Raw genomic sequence first — 16,518 nt, forward strand, 5'->3', positions numbered from 1 at the left:
CGACTCTGTGACCCCATGAATCACAGCACACCAGGCCTCCCTGCCCATCACCAACTCCTGGAGTTTACTCATGTCCATCGAGTCAGTGATGCCATTCAGCCATCTCATCCTCTGTCGTCCCCTTCTCCTCCTGCCCCCAATCCCTCCCAGCATCAGGGTCTTTTCCAATGAGTCAAGTCTTCGCACCAGGTGGCCAAAGTATTGGAGTTTCAGCTTCAGCATCAGTCCTTCCAATGAACACCCAGGACTGATCTCCTTTAGGATGGACTGGTTGGATCTCCTTGCAGTTCAAGGCATTCTCCAGAGTCTTCTCCAACACCACAGTTCAAAAGCATCAATTTTTCAGTCCTTTGCTTTCTTCACAGTCCAACTCTCACATCCATACATGACCACTGGAAAAACCATAGGCTTGACTAGACAGACCTTTGTTGGCAAAGTAATGTCTGCTTTTTAATATGCTATCTAGGTTGGTCATAACTTTCCTTCCAAGGAGTAAGCGTCTTTTAATTTCATGGCTGCAATCACCATCTGCAGTGATTTTGGAGCCCAAAAAAATAAAGTCTGACACTGTTTCCCCATCTATTTCCGAAGAGGTGATGGGACCAGATGCCATGATCTTAGTTTTCTGAATGTTGAGCTTTAAGCCAGCTTTTTCACTCTCCTCTTTCACTTTCATCAAGAGGCTTTTTAGTTCCTCTTCACTTTGTGCCATAAGGGTGGTGTCATCTGCATATCTGAGGTTATTGATACTTCTCCCGGCAATCTTGATTCCAGCTTGTGCTTCTTCTAGCCCAGTGTTTCTCATGATGTACTCTGCATGTAAGTTTAATTAGGTCGCATTCATTTTTATTTTCATTACTCTAGGAGGTGGGTCAAAAAAGATCTTGCTGTGATTTATGTCAAAGAGTGTTCTGCCTATGTTTTTTCTAAGAGTTTTATAGTGTCTCACCTTACATTTAAGTCTTTAATCCAGTTTGAGTTTATTTTTGTGTATGGTGTCAGGAAGTATTCTAATTTCATTCTTTTACATGTAGCTGTCCAGTTTTCCCAGCACCACTTATTGAAGAGGCTGTATTTCCTCCTTGTATATTCTTGCCTTTGTCAAAGATTACATATATACAATGGAATGTCACTCAGCCATAAAAAGGAACAAATCTGAGTCTTTTGTAGTGATGTGGACGGACCTAGAGTCTGTCATACAGAGTGAAGTAACTCAAAAAGAGAAAAACAAATATTGTATATGAACACATGTATGTGGAATCTAGAAAGATGGTACAGGTGAACCTATTCACAGGGCAGGAGTAGAAATGCAGACATAGAGAATGGACATGTGGACATCACCGAGGGAGGGGAGGGTGGAACACATTGGGAGACTGCGCTTGACATATCACTACCACGTGGAAAACAGAGAGCAGGTGGGAAGCTGCTGTGTAACACAGGGAGCTCAGCTCGGTGCTCTGTGATGACCTAGAGAGGTGGGATGGGGGCGTGGGAGGGAGGTTCGAGAGGCAGGGGATACGTGTATAGGTGTAGATGATTCACACTGTTATACAGCAGAGACAAACACAACACTGCAAAGCAATCATACTCTAATTTTCAAAAAAGGACATGCTAGCTTCTCGCATTCTGGGAGGCCGTGCCATCCTGGGTAGGGTCTGGAGCCACTACCTGGGACCAGGATATTCTCACACATCTCAACAATACAGACCCCGTTTAAAGGGACGAACGCCTTTCTGATTCAGTAGCCAGTAGAAACAGGAACCCTGATTTAGACAAGAATTTATTTTCTGGACTATGTGTTTACCATAGATTAAAATTAATATAATTTAATTCACATACAAAGACAACTATGGAGGGACTACCTGGATACAATGTGACCTGGGGTAGGTGGACTGACTTAGGGCACAACACACTCAGGCCTGAGCAGACACCAGCTTGCTCATGCCAGAGAAGTAGGATTTCTCTCTTTCGCTCATCATTTCAAAATGTAGTGGCCTCCTGCAGAAGTTGCACTCGGCTGAGGAATGTGGCTTGAGTTCCAGCCCAACTCGCTTCCATGTGGCCAGCAGATTATCTGTGAGGAGAAAGTTTTTTAAAATTAGAGGAAGTACATACCCAGGACAAATGGAAATATATGTCCCCAATAAAAACTTGTACACAAGTGTTCACAGTAGCATTCTTTTTTCTTTTTTCTCATGATAGTCAAAAAGTGGGAACAACCCAAACGTCCACCAATTGATGGATAAACAAAATGCGGTATACCTGTACTGAGAATTATTTGGTAGTAAAAGGGAATGAAGTACCAACTCAAGTTACAACATAGATGAAACCTTGAACACACTGTGCTATGAAATAAACCAGGCATAAAGGGTCATATATTGTACGATTCCATTTACATTAAGTATTATGTATAGGGAAGTTCACAGACAAAAAGTGGATCAGGGCTGGGATGTGGCTGCTAAGTGGTGTAAAGTTTCTCTTTGAGGTGATAAAAACATTCTGGCATCAGAGTGCTGACAGTTGCACACCATTAACTTAAAAACCACTGAATTACGTATTTTGAAAGGTTAGAATTTGTGATATGTGAATTCTATCTTAATAGGCTGTTACTTAAAAAATAGAGAAAACCCAGGTCTGGCTTCACTTTACACCCTTCAGAGAAGCTGCTCCCACATGGCCCCACTGTGTGGAACGGCTCGTTCCTTGCAGAGCAGCCCTAAAGGCTAGAGGTGGGGAAGCCTCCACGGGTGGCGGTGGAGGCTCGGGAGGGCAGCACACCTCCGAGGCAGAGGCAGCTCTGAGCAGCCTGTTCAGTCTCTGCCTTCACGTGGACGCGGGGGAAAGGACTGGGTTATATAGAACTGTGAGAGTCTGAAATGCTGAAGAGAAGGGGTTAGGTGTGAGTCAGTTTTCAGAGAAGAGAGAAGTGCAGAGCTGAGCTCTGGAGGCCTGGGCAGGCTCAGGCCGTCGGAGGCATCTCTCCTGCAGCAGCCACCACCGGGGGTCCCTGAGTCACACAGACAGAGGCATCGATGGGAACTCTGAGAAGATCAGCAGGCCCCCTCAGTGCTTCCCATGAAGTGGAGCAAACAACTAACTGTCTTTCACACTTCTGTACCACCTGAGAATATTCTTAATCACTTGGAAAAAGAAGAGACAAATCTGAATGGCTTGAGTTATAAATGCTGCAGACAGCTTCACGCCACTCTCCCGCGGGGCTCTGGCAGCTCCCTGGCTACTCACCCACAAAGTAGCTCATCATCTGCGGCGTGTGGTGGGGCGTGGGGGCGATGCGCAGCAGCTCCTCGCCCCGGGGCACTGTGGGGTAATTGATGGCTTGGACGTAGATATTATGTCTAGTCATTAGTTCATCACAGACCTCCGTGTTTTTAGCAGCATCTGCCACCTAAGATTGATAATAACAGAAGATAAGGCTGGAACCAGAGAGCAGAGACTAGTCACACGCATGTCCAAGTGGCTTGGGCTCAAGCTGCATATGCAAACCTGGCAGAGAGGCAGAGTGCTGTCCCGACACCTGCAGTTTAAAGGGTTGTTCACCACAGATCAGAGAATGAAGCCACATTAGAAGTAACTTTCACACTGATCTCCCTCCCAGGCTCCAGAGGGGGAAGCGGGAGCTCCCGTGAGCCTATTGTGATGGCGGTGGGTGTGTGCACCCTGGGGTGAAAGCAGCTTTGGTGATACCAGCTCTGCTACTCAGACGCATTCAACTGTGGCGCCAACAGGCTGCCCTTTGTAGCAGGCAGAGCAAGACCTATGTCACAGTGAAATGAACAAAAAGCCATACTTCAGAGCTAGCCAAGCCCCAGCTTCTAGAGCTTCCCAGACACAAGCTCTGTGTTTACCCTGTCAAGGCTAGTGCGCTGGAAAAGGAACCTCTGCTCCAGCCTGCTGGGCTCAAAGGCTTCATTCTCATTGTTGAAGTCAGCCAAAGGCAGAAACACGGCAGACAGACACTGGCTACAGCCCTTTGCCCCAACAGTCACCCTGCCCAGCCCAAGTTCAGGAAGGCGTGAACCAGAACATCTCCTGGTCAAGTGCAGAGGCCCAGCCCCCAGCAAGTCTAGTCACAGACAGGTCATTACCCGGACAGGGATGATGTGACTGGGGCAGTGGACCACTGGCAGGCCGGCATCCATCAGCATCTGCCTCATGAGCTTCACATTGCGCTGGTGTTGGCGGCGAAGGGCCCGGCCCTCAGCGCTCCTCAGGATCCGCACAGACTCCAGAGCTCCAGCCAGCAGCATGGGCGGCAGGGAGGTGGTGAAGATGAAGCCCGCTGCGTAGGACCGGACGGTGTCGATCAGGGAACTCGTGCTGGCGATGTACCCTCCAACGCAGCCAATGGCTTTGCCTGGGAGGAGACAGGTTCATTGATTACAGCGACTGCCCTAAGTGTGCACAGCCAGGCGCTGCAGAGCCTCAGAACACTTACTCTTCTCTCTCCTTTGTTTGTCCTAAGACTCAAATCAAGGGGCAGCAGCCCATTTCCAAAAGGGAAAAAGCTGAGAGTGTTACAAAGGGGTCTTGCCCAAAGTCAAATGGCCACACTGGTGCCTGACCAGGATCAAAGCACAGGTCTCCAGACCAGGTCTGGCACCAGCGGCTGGTCCCAGCGTGCCTAACACTAGTGCCACCTCCCCTCTGTCTTCCCTTCCCACCCAGGGCGGCTGCATCCCCCGCACTCTGCACTGCACCTGCTCTGGACAGGGTCCAGCTGGGTGCTCACTGTGAGTGTTACCCTTGAGGCCAGAATGTCAGCCAGCTAAAGACACTAACTTGTTTTGGCAGGACTGGTATTAATTTCTACTTAAGTAATCACAAAACTCCAACAAGGAGTGTTTGCTGGATAAACATGAAAACTCAGACCCTGTTATGGTTGATTTAGGGCTGGCCTCATTTTTTAGTTCTTCATGAGTTCCCTTACATAATCAGTATCTCAGGTTTCAAGATTAAGGACTCCAGGGGAGTCCTCCTCAATCTTAAATATTATGTTCTGTAATTAACATTCTTGCTTCAACCCCACACATGGCTGGACTGGTATAAGCTGTCACAATGGAAAATTTTTCTCTCCAGCCCTTTTCATCTCTCAGGGACAATACCTTCAAAGGGCCCACGCCATGAGAGCTCTTCACAAGAAAAGGGCAGCTGGAATTAGGTCACGTGAACAAGAGTTCTCCTGGCAGGGCTCTGCCCCAAGAACCCCAGGCTCTCCTGGTCTGCACGACGTCATGCCCCTTGACGGGGCTGAAGGACACTTTTTTGCTTGCCATTCCTTTACAAGGTGCAGGCTGTAAAGTGGCATTTTAGCCAGCCAGTGCATGTGTCTCCAACTGCTTACTAACTTCTGAAATTCTCAAATTTGTATAGATGACATTTTTATTTCATAGACGAAGAGAAGGCCTATATAATTGTCTGAATACTGTTCACTTATATTCTTCAAACTGGTGGGGTCTACTGTTACCTCCATGAGGAAACTGAGGCACAGAGAAGTTAACCACCAATCCAAGGTCACACCGATAGTGAGTTACACAGGCAAGATTTACACCCAGCAGGCAGCATAGCTATGGAGTCTGGAGTTGCTCCAAGAGATGCTGCTTCTCAACTAGGAGGAGCAGAGGCTATACAAAGACATTGGGTGAACTGGACTACTCCCACGTGCTAGCGACAGAGCTCAGCACCTCACCACATAGCACCTGAGCCTGTAGCTCCAGGAGAACAGCGCTGAAACGCTTCCTTTTGATTTCTTTTTAATATAAGGGAACAATCTGAGGCACAGACAGTAAAAGCTATTGCCACGGTGTATACTTAGAGCCACAACTGTGTTTGCAATGAGCTTAGAGGGCAACAAATGGTACTTCCGTCATGTTAGGCTATGAGATTTACTTTGATTCTGCGGGCCAGGCCTCCATGACTCAAGGGATTCTGCTAAGCTGTGCCACTCACTGAGAGAATAAAAACTTGCTCAAAAAAGTGACCCAGGCTTTAGATGCTATCAGACCATCCCCTCACCTGACCCATTAGACCAGCAGTCCTTGGTTTTGTTGTTTAGTTGCTAGGTTTTGTCTGACTCTTTTGCAATCCCATAGACTAGTCCCCAGGCTCCTCTGTCCATAGAATTTCCTAGGCAAGAATACTGGAGTGGGTTGCCATTTCCTCCTCCAGGGGATCTTTCTGACCTAGGGATGGAACTCTAATCTCCTGCATTGGCAGGTGGATTCTTTACCACTGAGTCAGAATTTAACTTTAGTACGGATTACAGACTGTGCAGAGCACACATACCAAGTGTTCCAGAAATTATGTCCATTTTTGGCATAACTCCATCCCGATCGCCAATCCCTCCGCCTTGTGGCCCGTAGAGCCCCACTGCGTGGACCTCATCCACAAAGGTGATTGCTCCAAACTCATGGGCCACATCACACAGCTCTTCCAGCGGGCACACTGCTCCTGAGGAGAGACCACAGACCATGCTGAAGCACTTGCTGTCTCACAGATTTCTGTTTTGGTAAGGGTTAGAACACAATAACTTACCTTCTAAGATATTTTTAATACTGGGGAAAGCAATGAACTTCCCCCAGTTTCTGGACTGTTTTGAGATCCGGAGCTTAGTAAAAGCCAAAGCAGAATATCTACAATCACCCAAATCTATACAGTGTCCCCCAACTACAAAATCCTGGCAGAAAGTGAAAAGAAAAGAAACTACAAAAATAACACCACGCTTTTAAGTTCAGGCCTTGTTTTCATTAAAAGTTTTCAGGCTGGCCTCTAGACAGACTTACCATCCATTGAGTGGACAGTTTCAAAGGCGACAATCTTGGGGACAGCAGGGTCGGACCTCTGCAGCAGTTCTCGGAGGTGGCTGACATCGTTGTGGCGGAAGATGTACTTTGGCACTCCGCTGTTCCGAATCCCTTGGATCATGGAGGCATGGTTCCCAGCGTCAGAGTAAATCTCACAGCCTAACAAGACAAAAAATGTGCTTTATTGCCATCTTTACCAAAGCCAGATTATTTTCTCAACAGTCAAGGACAACAGACTTTGCCCTGAAAATGCTACTTTGCCCTGTAGGAAAAAGACCTTGCATGCCAGTTTCTTTCTGGCAAAATAACTAACTAGTGCTTCTCCTCTGAGAGGGCCCATAGATAGAAAATAACCCAGTGGCACGCAGTTAATCTGCTTTTAAATCTGGCCCACTCACTCCAAACTCAATCAAAAGATAACTACACATGATTAAGAGAATTCTCCAAAAGATTTTCTTGGAATACAAAGCACACTTGAAGGAATTACTGTAAGGACAAGCCCTGCAAGTCTGATTCTTCATTGTTATCATGCTCTACCGGAACTCAGAATGTAACACTTCATGCTCAATTCAAGAACAAATGCTCCCACTTCCTAGCATATCTCTTGAGTGGTTTTGGTCTTTTTTGTTATCTTCCTGTTATTACTAAGAAACCCAGACAATTCTAAGGTACCCACAGCAGGCTTCCTACCTGGCATCATCTTAGCCAGAGTGAAGAGGGTCGAGTCATTGGCCACAAAACATGAGGAGAACAAGAGTGCAGCATCTTTTCCATGGAGGTCAGCCAGCTCCCGCTCCAGGTCCACATGGAATTTACTAGTTCCAGAAATATTTCTAGTACCCCCTGCTCCAGTACCATGCTGTTTCAAAGTGTCTCTTTAAAAAAAAAAAAAAAGCAGACAGAAAATAAATCTCATGGTTCTGAATACTACAAGAACAGTTCCTCCCTCTAGGATCCAGGAGACTGAAACTGATGTTGATGTAGCACTTCTTTCCCTGTGAATATGTGGCCAGAAGTTTCAATCACTTCCTGTCTAGACTGGGTGGGAGAAAGTCTCAACACCAGGGTGATGATGCCTCTGGGGGGATCAAGAGCAAGTGTCCACTTACCAGTCTTAGTTGAGTTTAGTTAATTTATGAAGGTTTCTTTTCTCTGACAAACATCTCTTTCTCCAATAACATGACCTCAGGCTCTAGAGGGACATCTTGACTGATTGTCAGTTATACCCTCTGCGAACCAGTCCCATAATCTTAGGCTGTCTCTATTATTAAACCTCAGACTGGGCTCCCTCTGGCAAGCCTCTTGGGGAATTTGGCCAGCAACTCTCTCAGGTGTCCTTAACCATGGCTAACCTCCTAAAGGACATGAGTGACAGGCTCTACCATCCCACTGCTGCTCAATTTGTATTTCTCCATCCACACCTACAAGGCAGGGCACGTATGTGCAAGACTGCTTGGTGTAAGAGGGGTCCTTGCTTATGGAGAAGTAGGAAGTGAGCAGACATGTAGTCAGTGAGCCCAGAAACTTGAACCCTTGCATAAAGCGGGGCTCCATCAACTACTTACACATTTCGGTTCCTCTAAAATTAATGTGTACATATTTTTAAAGGCTAAAAATTTAGCCTTTAAAATTTTCCCCTATAAAAGATCCAATCCCTGTAAATTATCAATGTCTTGCTAAGTCATGCCAGTGGTATCTGAAAGCTGAGAGCTACTTACATGACGGCTCCACACACCCGTGGGTGGCGACTCATTCCTAGGTAGTCATTGCTACACCAGACAGACACCTGCTTTTTGCTGATGAGAGAGTCCGAATAGTCATCTGCCATGGGGAAGGACTGCGCCTTCCGGTTCACAGTTTTGAAAACTCGATAGCTATGGTCATTTTTTTTCTCATCAATTTTCTTCTCAAAGAAACGATCATACTGAAAAGTGCAAACAGCTAAAAACCAAACAAAAGATGGTACAATCTGATGGTTAAAAAGCACATCTAGGCTTTGGTGGAAGACCTGGGTTCCCATCCCAGCTCAGTCACTTGGCAGTAGGGAGGTTCTGGACAAATGAAGGAAGTACTCATCTGGGCAAGAAGACTGTGTGTGTCTCAAAGGACACTGTATGTGCCAAGCATTTAACATAACCGCCCCCCCCCCCCCCCCGCCTCCACCTGGTAGCTCAGTTGGTAAAGAATCCTCCTGTAATGCAGGAGACCCTGGTTTGATTTGTGGGTCAGGAAGATCCCCTGGAGAAGGGAAAGGCTACCCACTCCAGTATTCTGGTCTGGAGAATTCCATGGACTGTATACGCCACACAGTTGCAAAGAGTCGGACACGACTGAGCGACTTTCACTTTTCATTTTTCATGAGCAGATAGTAGGTGCTAAGAAGGAGGAGGCAGGCTCTCAACTGGACTGGCATTTACTATAGATGAGAGCATCAACCTGCATCAAGCAAGGGGCATGTTTGTTTTTTTTTTACTTAATTTGGCTGCACTGGGTCTTATTAATAGTTGTAGCATGCAGAATCTTCCATCTATTAGTTGTGGTATGAGGGATCTTTAGTTGTGGCGTGTGGGATCTAGTTACCTGACCAGGGACGCAACTCAGGCCCCCTGCCTTGGGAGTGCTAAGTCTTAACCACTGGACCACCAGAGAAGTCCCAGGGACGTGGTTTTTAATCCTCAACTCACCATGCAATTATATGTTTAATCTGATGTATGTTTAAGTTATAAACTGTCTTGCACTGGGAAAATATCAGGGAGACTCACATTTTGGCAAGTTATCTTGAAGAAGGTGGGACACTCCTTCTGGTCGTTGCTTTCGCATGATATCCTGAAAGTTCTTAAACAGTCCATTCAGCTCCCCTCCTTCGGTCTTCACATTAATCACACTGGGATTCACTGAGGTTTGGGCAACCTCTGGAATACAAGTAACAAGAGGCACAGGGGATCAGTGTTCTATTCTGAGTCCACAATACCTTCCAGACATATTGCCAAAAATGGCTTACTGCCTAGTTTGTAAAAATAGCTCATCATAACCAAAGTGAGATGTAACTGAATATATGAAGCCTCTCTTCTTTAGTTACTGTTTCATTTTGTTTTCAGAGCTACCAGCCAGCTTTCAGGAATATTAAACTCCAAAGCTTTTTTTTCCCCCCTGGCTGGTTAGCATGCCTTCCCCACTGCACCCTCCAACCCTAACTGAGACAATTTTCTTTATAGAAAACAATTCCAGCCATGTGATCATTTCTGCTGGCGAGGTTTCCTGGGGACCTTGTGTGTTCCATGGATACACCCACAAATGGAATTAAGGCTACCACACAGCTACCACCACTAACACAGCTTGGGAGTCCTAAGACCAGCATTAACTGCAGTAACACTGTTTTTTCCCTTTTATTCCACCAGATGATGGGAAAGAAACACAGGGCAACCAGTTACAGTTTATGCTTGCAGGGTATTTTCAGAAATTAAAGAGTTACTGTAAAAGCTGGTCACACCCTACACAACACACAGAGAAAAGAAACTCCCACGTTTTACCACACAGTCCCCTATCTAAATGAGCTTTCTCCTCGGCCCTAAAAGAGGAAGCTGCTGACACAAAGACTCCCCTAGTAATGGCTCAGACAAATCTGAGGGTCCAAAGGAGCCGAAGGACCTCTTCACTCTTGTGAGGGTCCCTGTCATGCTTACCTTCCCTCACGGCATGCATCTCCTGCACATCTTCCTGAAGCACCAGGCTGGCTTTGCGGAAGACACTGCTGCCGCCCTGGCTCATCTCGGCTGCCAAGAAAGGGCATTTGCTCCCAGTGCCCTGGCCCGAGGCAAGGGAAGGGTGTCCAGACGGAAGCTGCGTGCCATCTGTAGTCTGCTGGGATGCATCAGGAGCCTGCTGTGATCTGTCAGGAACCTGCTGCACCTCGGCTTTGGCGGTTTTGTCCTCTGAGGGGGGAAACGGAAAAACTGAAGCATCGGATCTGGCCGCTCAGGACAGAGGCCCACTTGTTTCTTGAGTTGGATTATTTTCAGTAAATCTGCCCCAAATACACTCAGTGTATTTCATGAGAGGACACACTCCTGAAGGTAACTGGAAGTGGTCATACAACTTTTTCTCTGCTAATATTTTCTAAACCAAAAACATCGGTTTAGATTCTTGACCAAAAAAGTTTGCTGTTGCTTAACATATAAACTATCAATTTCTCTAAATGGCTCAAAGAAGTTCATGACTTAACATGGTCGGCTGGGAATCAATTCCTAGACTTCCCTCTCCCCTTGAGCAAATGTGTTCATCTTCCTTCTAGAAGTCTTTTTTCATCATTCTGGGATACTCCTGTGAGTCATAGGCCAGGCTCACCTATAACTTGGGTAAGATGTCTCCACACAGTAATATCATTTTTATTAAAATCTTCTAAAAGGAAAGTAAAAAAAAACCCAGAAATGGGACTTTCCTGGCAGTACAGTGGTTAGGACTCTGCATTTCCATTACAGGAGTACACAGGTTCAATCCCTGGTTAGGGAACTATGATCTCGTATGCCATGTGGCATGGCCAGAAAAATTGCTTTCAAGTTCATTTCATTCACTATAAATGTCATTAAATACATATTCATTGTAGGAAGTCTAGAAAAACAGAGTTCTATCATTCAAAACATAACCATTAAAAAAAAATAATACCGATTTCAGGACTTCCCTGGTGGTCTAGTGGCTAAGACTCCACAATTCTACTACAGGGGGCACAGGTTCAATCCCTAGTTGGGGAAGTTGCACATGCTGTGCGGTGTGGCAAAACAAACAAAACACCAGAAAACAAACAACCCCCGCCATAACCACTGCAGACAACTTGGCATATTAACTGTCTTTTCCTCTTTTGTGCAGGTTTAGAAAAAGTTTTACTTACTCTGTATGTTGTTGAAGTGAAAGTCGCTCAGTCATGTCTGACTCTTCGTTACCCTATGGACTATGCAGTCCATGGAATTCTGGCCAGAATACTGAAGTGGTTCGCTGTTCACTTCTCCAGGGGATCTTCCCAACCCCAGGATCGAACTCAGGTCTCCCCCATTGCAGGCAGATTCTTTACCAGGTGAGCTACCTCTATGCTTGTTTTAATATGCCCTTTTCATTATAAAGATCTACATAAGCTAGTAAATATTTTCTGAGTATCATCTGGGATGATTACATGATAGTCTGTCAAGTGGACAAGTCACATTTTACTCAGCCAGGAATACAAGAGGAATCTATGGCTAGGACAGACTGGTAAAACAGGGTTTTGATTGTTCAGTAAAAAAAAAAAAAGCCATAACTAATTCCTAAACAAGGATAAGGAGGGAAAAAAAAAATCCTACAAAGGATTAAATCCTTTCTACTAAAAGAAAAAAAAATTCTTTTCTTACAAGTTCACACCCAAAGAACATACCTAACAAGCCTATAGGGTAAATTATTCCCCAGAATTAAGTGGAATCTGAAAAGTTGAATTCTCTCCTGGAAAAGACAGACCAGAACTAAATCTCTGATCTCTTTATTAAAAACAAAATTTAAAAATTAATATACAAAGTAAAGATGTGTTAAAAAAAATTACTATTTTTTATTATTATTTAACAAATTCTGTATGATTCCACTTAAGTGACGTTTTTTAAAGTCAGAGAGAGAAGGTTCGATCATGTCTGCCAGGGCCTGGGGGAGGAAGACGGGGGGTGGAGTTAGGATCAAGTTGCCACAGAGTTCCAGTCTGGGACAATGCAGAGTTCTGGACAATGGGTGGTGGTGATGGCTGCAGACCAATATGAGTATACTTAATACCACTGTATACGTAAAAGTGGTTGCGATGGGAAGTTTTATATGTACTTTGCCACAGTGAAAAAAAAAGTAAAAAAGAGAATAAGGACAGTATGCTTGCATTTAGTTGGAGCTCTGTTACTGGTTCTGGCCAATAGATGTTACGTGTTGCTTCCTGGCTAAAATACCCAAGAGCTGGTGGGGATCAGTGAGTATTTGATGATATTAGGAAACTGCATTATCTTTTAGGTGTGATAATGGTACTGTGATGGTGGTTTAAGAACTCATATCTTTTAAAGGTACAATACTGATATTTACAGAGGGAATTTCTGGAACTAGTTTCAAAATAGTACAGTGGGAGTAGACATGGTAAATGGGGACACAAGTGAAACAAAATTGGCCCTCATTGATTATTGTTGTTCAAAATTGAAATTTACTGTTATGAAAAGTTTTTGAAAGATGAGCTGGTGTGAGACCTTCTCACTTTCCCCTCAAGCAACAGTGACCCAAAAGCCATCTATTTCAGAGGTAAAGCTTTAGGACACCAAAGTGTGGAACACCAGGTCACTGCTTAGAAGACAATGGCCCTGATGACCCGAAGTATGAACAAGAGGACCTACCTTGTGTGAACAAGATAGAAATCTTTTGTGTGTTAAGCCCCTGAGACTCAGGGGTTGCTAGATACCTCAGTGTAGCCTAACGTAACTGAAAAGCACACAGGCACAGCTGACTTTCTGGGCTTCCCTGGTGGCTCAGATGGTACAGAATCTGCCTGGAGAAGGAAATAGCAAGCTACTCCAGTACTCTTGCCTGGAGAATCCCGTGGAGAGGAGCATGACAGGCTATAGCCCATGGGCTTGCAAAGAGTCGGACCCAATTGAGCAACTAACAGAGTTGACTTTGAAGATGGTTTAGTCTGGAATAGCCCATGTGGTCTGGAGCCAGACAAAAAGATAAAGTATAAGATAAGTGACTGCCTGAGACTTCCCTTATGGTCTAGTGGCTGAGACTCTGCTCCCCAGTGACGGAGGCTTGGGACTGATCCCTGGTCAGGGAACTAGATTTTACATGTCGCAACTAAGACCTTGGTGTAGCCAAATAAACAAGTGATTTAAAAAAAATGGGGTGACTGCCTGAGTAATTAGCAGGAATTTGGGAAGGCATAGCACAGAGAAAGCAGTTGAGGGCAAAAGGCACAGGTCACGCAACATAGCAAAGGCAAGGGAAAAAAAGAAGAAAAAAATCACAACTTTAGAAGTTACAGGCTTCTAGATTCCAACTTTACAGAAAGATTCCAAAGATTCTTAGGCTTACATGAATGAGACACTGACAGACTCCCAACAGATACCAACATGCAGCCCGTAAGGTGGAACACTGGCCACTGTTTCACCTTTAAAGATGTGAAAACCAAAAGTGCCTACTTCGTGGGGCTAGGATGATGATTCCATGAGATAATCTATGCAAAGAACTGAGCCTGGCACAGAGTAACCCCCTCAGCATGATCCTCATCAGCACTGTGCACAAGAACTGCCTCCAGGGTTAGAATGAATGCAGACATCCCACCACCCTCTACTTTATTGCTAATGACACTTACTCTCATTAGCTGGAGGGGTTTCTGTGACCTGCTGGCAGAGTACTGCTGAAGTGGACAGGGCCCGAGGGGCTGGCTTGGCCCCAATTTCCATCATCTTAGGGCAGTTTTGGGCATAGAACAATAGAGATTTGCCTGCCTTCTGCAGAAAGGCTTGAGGCACTCGAGATAAGAATGGGCAGCGACGAACAACAGTCTCCATCTCCCGGAGGTACACTGATCCTGCACAAAGATGAGGAGTGACACCAACACTTGTTAATATTCGTGCAAATACCATCCCAAGGTCACTGGATTGTCACCTGAAGTTTGTAGCAAGGGTACCATGGGATACTAACGAGTCTCGCTCAAAAATGTCTAAGGACAGCACTGATGAGGGGCTAAGAAGTGGTGACCACATGCAACCCAGATCACCATCTTCTTCATTCCCCAGCTACCTACAAAGGCACCTGCAAAGCTACTTTACCAAATACCGTAAATAATGATGATTAATAACCAAGGGGTTGGGACATGAGGGACAAGTCAGGAACAGGTTTGGGAAGTCAGAGAATCCTTGAGAAAGATGCACAGTGCAGATAAGACACCTTGGCACCCACCCAGGTGGTGAAGTGAGGCCAGGGAAGAAGCCACTGTCATCCATCCAAGCAGAGAGGGCTCTTAGGGATCCTGATCTTCTCCTGGTCCCCACACACTCCCAAAACTCCCAAGAAGGCATCCAGTCCAGCCCTGGGTTCCTGAGGCCAGGATTTCCCCAAGGGTATGCCCCTACAGTTCCATGAACTGGGCATAACTGAGAAAGGAGAGGCGTACAGAAGGCCAAGGGTACAAGGGGAAACGCCGCTTGGACTAACTGGGAAGAAAAGTGAAAGTGAAGTCACTCAGTCGTGTCCGACTCTTTGTGACCTCATGGACCGTAGCTGACCAGGCTCCTCTGTCCATGGGATTTTCCAGGCAAGAGTAGTGGAGTGGGTTGCCATTTCCTTCTCCAACTGGGAAGAAGCAAGGATTAAAAAACGAGGGCCTTGGGTCTGGCGGAAAGCAGTGGTCCTGGGCAGGGGAGGTCAGAAGTTATGGGTACAAGTGGGGAAGGAAGTGTCTAGGACTCGAGATTAAAGAGGTGTCTAAGACAGGAATTCGAAAGCAGTCGGTTAAATGGGGAATGGCCATTCGAAAGTGGTCGGTTAAATGGGGAATGGCCGTTCGAAAACGGTCGATTAAATGGGCAATGGCGGAAGGGGCCGATGTGGTAGGAGATTGGGCACAAAAAAGGCTGACCCCAAGGTGGCGGGTGATTAGTGCGGTGGGGGATGGGGTCCCAACGGCTAGGGCAGCGGGGCGCCGGCAGGCAGGACACGCGGGGGTCGGGTTGCCTCCGGCGCACGCAGAGCGCGGGGCCCTCACCTGCGCGGGGAACTCGGCGGAGGTGGCGGAGGCCGCAGGTACCCGAGTGAAAGAGCCGAACCAAGCCTTGCCCTTGTCTACGAGAATCCTCAGGCCGCGATCCCTGTCGTCCTAATATACACCCAGATGGGCAGCTGCGCATGCGCTGTGGGCGAGCGCGGCCTCTGCGCAGGCGTGCCGCGGAAAGGGCGGGGCGAGGCGAGGGGGCGCTCCTCGGACTTGGAATTGCTGGGGGTTTCCTGGGACTGCCTGTAGCGGGGATGAACTGCAGTTCTGGGGGCGGATACCTTCATCCCGCACCACCTTGCCGCTTCCCCCACCAAGTACCCCTATGCTTCAGAACCATTTGTGGGGCATCAAAGGGCAGAGTTGGGGGGGAAGCACCTCTAGGGCAACTGAGGGGTTATACGGCTATAAAAATAGGTGCCTTGGGTGTAGAGGAGAGGGGAAACTAGGAGTCCCAGACCAGGGCCTTAAGCAGTATGTGACACACCCAGGCTTGTTTTTATGTGGGTGGGAGTGGGGGAAAGAGGGACAGGGGAGGCTTCCCGGAGGAGATGGGACTGGGCTGACTGAAGCATGGTGTGATCCTGGGGGTGATTCCCAGGGACCTGGAGGGAGGGATTCGAGGAGCAGAAGTGGAAGGAGACCTAGCCGTTGCACTTTGTGGTCTGAGATAAAGGGACTTAACCTGATGCAGAGAAGGAGCACAAGGAACAGGGCTGGATAGAACCCACACACTACGCACTGAGGGGGGCCGGCGGTGGAAGCAGGGGATCTGACCTGTAGTTGGGGATTGGCACATATTAATTATTTTTATTTTCCACTGTGGGCCGTCCAAAGTCCCTTGCTGGCCGCCCGGTCTGGGCACCAACTGGGTGACTCAGGGCTTTCTCCCAGAGTTCAATTGGCCCTACCTCCTTTGAGTCTCCCCCAGACCACACCTGT

General features: G+C 46.8%; 1 protein-coding gene across 2 annotated transcripts; it reads right to left on the reverse strand.

The window, feature by feature from the left end:
* Positions 1-1,762: 1,762 nt before the first annotated feature.
* On the reverse strand, positions 1,763-15,732 carry ALAS1 (5'-aminolevulinate synthase 1). 2 transcript variants are annotated; one of them, XM_020874290.2, is made up of 11 exons: positions 15,571-15,699; positions 14,176-14,394; positions 10,505-10,753; positions 9,584-9,733; positions 8,540-8,762; positions 7,512-7,696; positions 6,801-6,980; positions 6,304-6,468; positions 4,107-4,375; positions 3,244-3,406; positions 1,763-2,074 (listed from the first exon to the last, which is right to left on the reverse strand). In XM_020874290.2, the coding sequence occupies exons 2-11, from the start codon at positions 14,372-14,374 to the stop codon at positions 1,914-1,916; spliced, it is 1,944 nt and encodes a 647-aa protein (XP_020729949.2). In that variant the 5' UTR covers positions 14,375-14,394; positions 15,571-15,699; the 3' UTR covers positions 1,763-1,913. The 2 variants fall into 2 exon arrangements, with proteins under 2 accessions (XP_020729949.2, XP_020729950.1); XM_020874291.2 differs by lacking the exon at positions 14,176-14,394 and having other exon boundaries at positions 15,571-15,732.
* Between the last annotated feature and the right edge of the window lie 786 nt (positions 15,733-16,518).

This window comes from Odocoileus virginianus, chromosome 26, assembly GCF_023699985.2.
Source record: "Odocoileus virginianus isolate 20LAN1187 ecotype Illinois chromosome 26, Ovbor_1.2, whole genome shotgun sequence".
Taxonomy (NCBI): domain Eukaryota; kingdom Metazoa; phylum Chordata; class Mammalia; order Artiodactyla; family Cervidae; genus Odocoileus; species Odocoileus virginianus.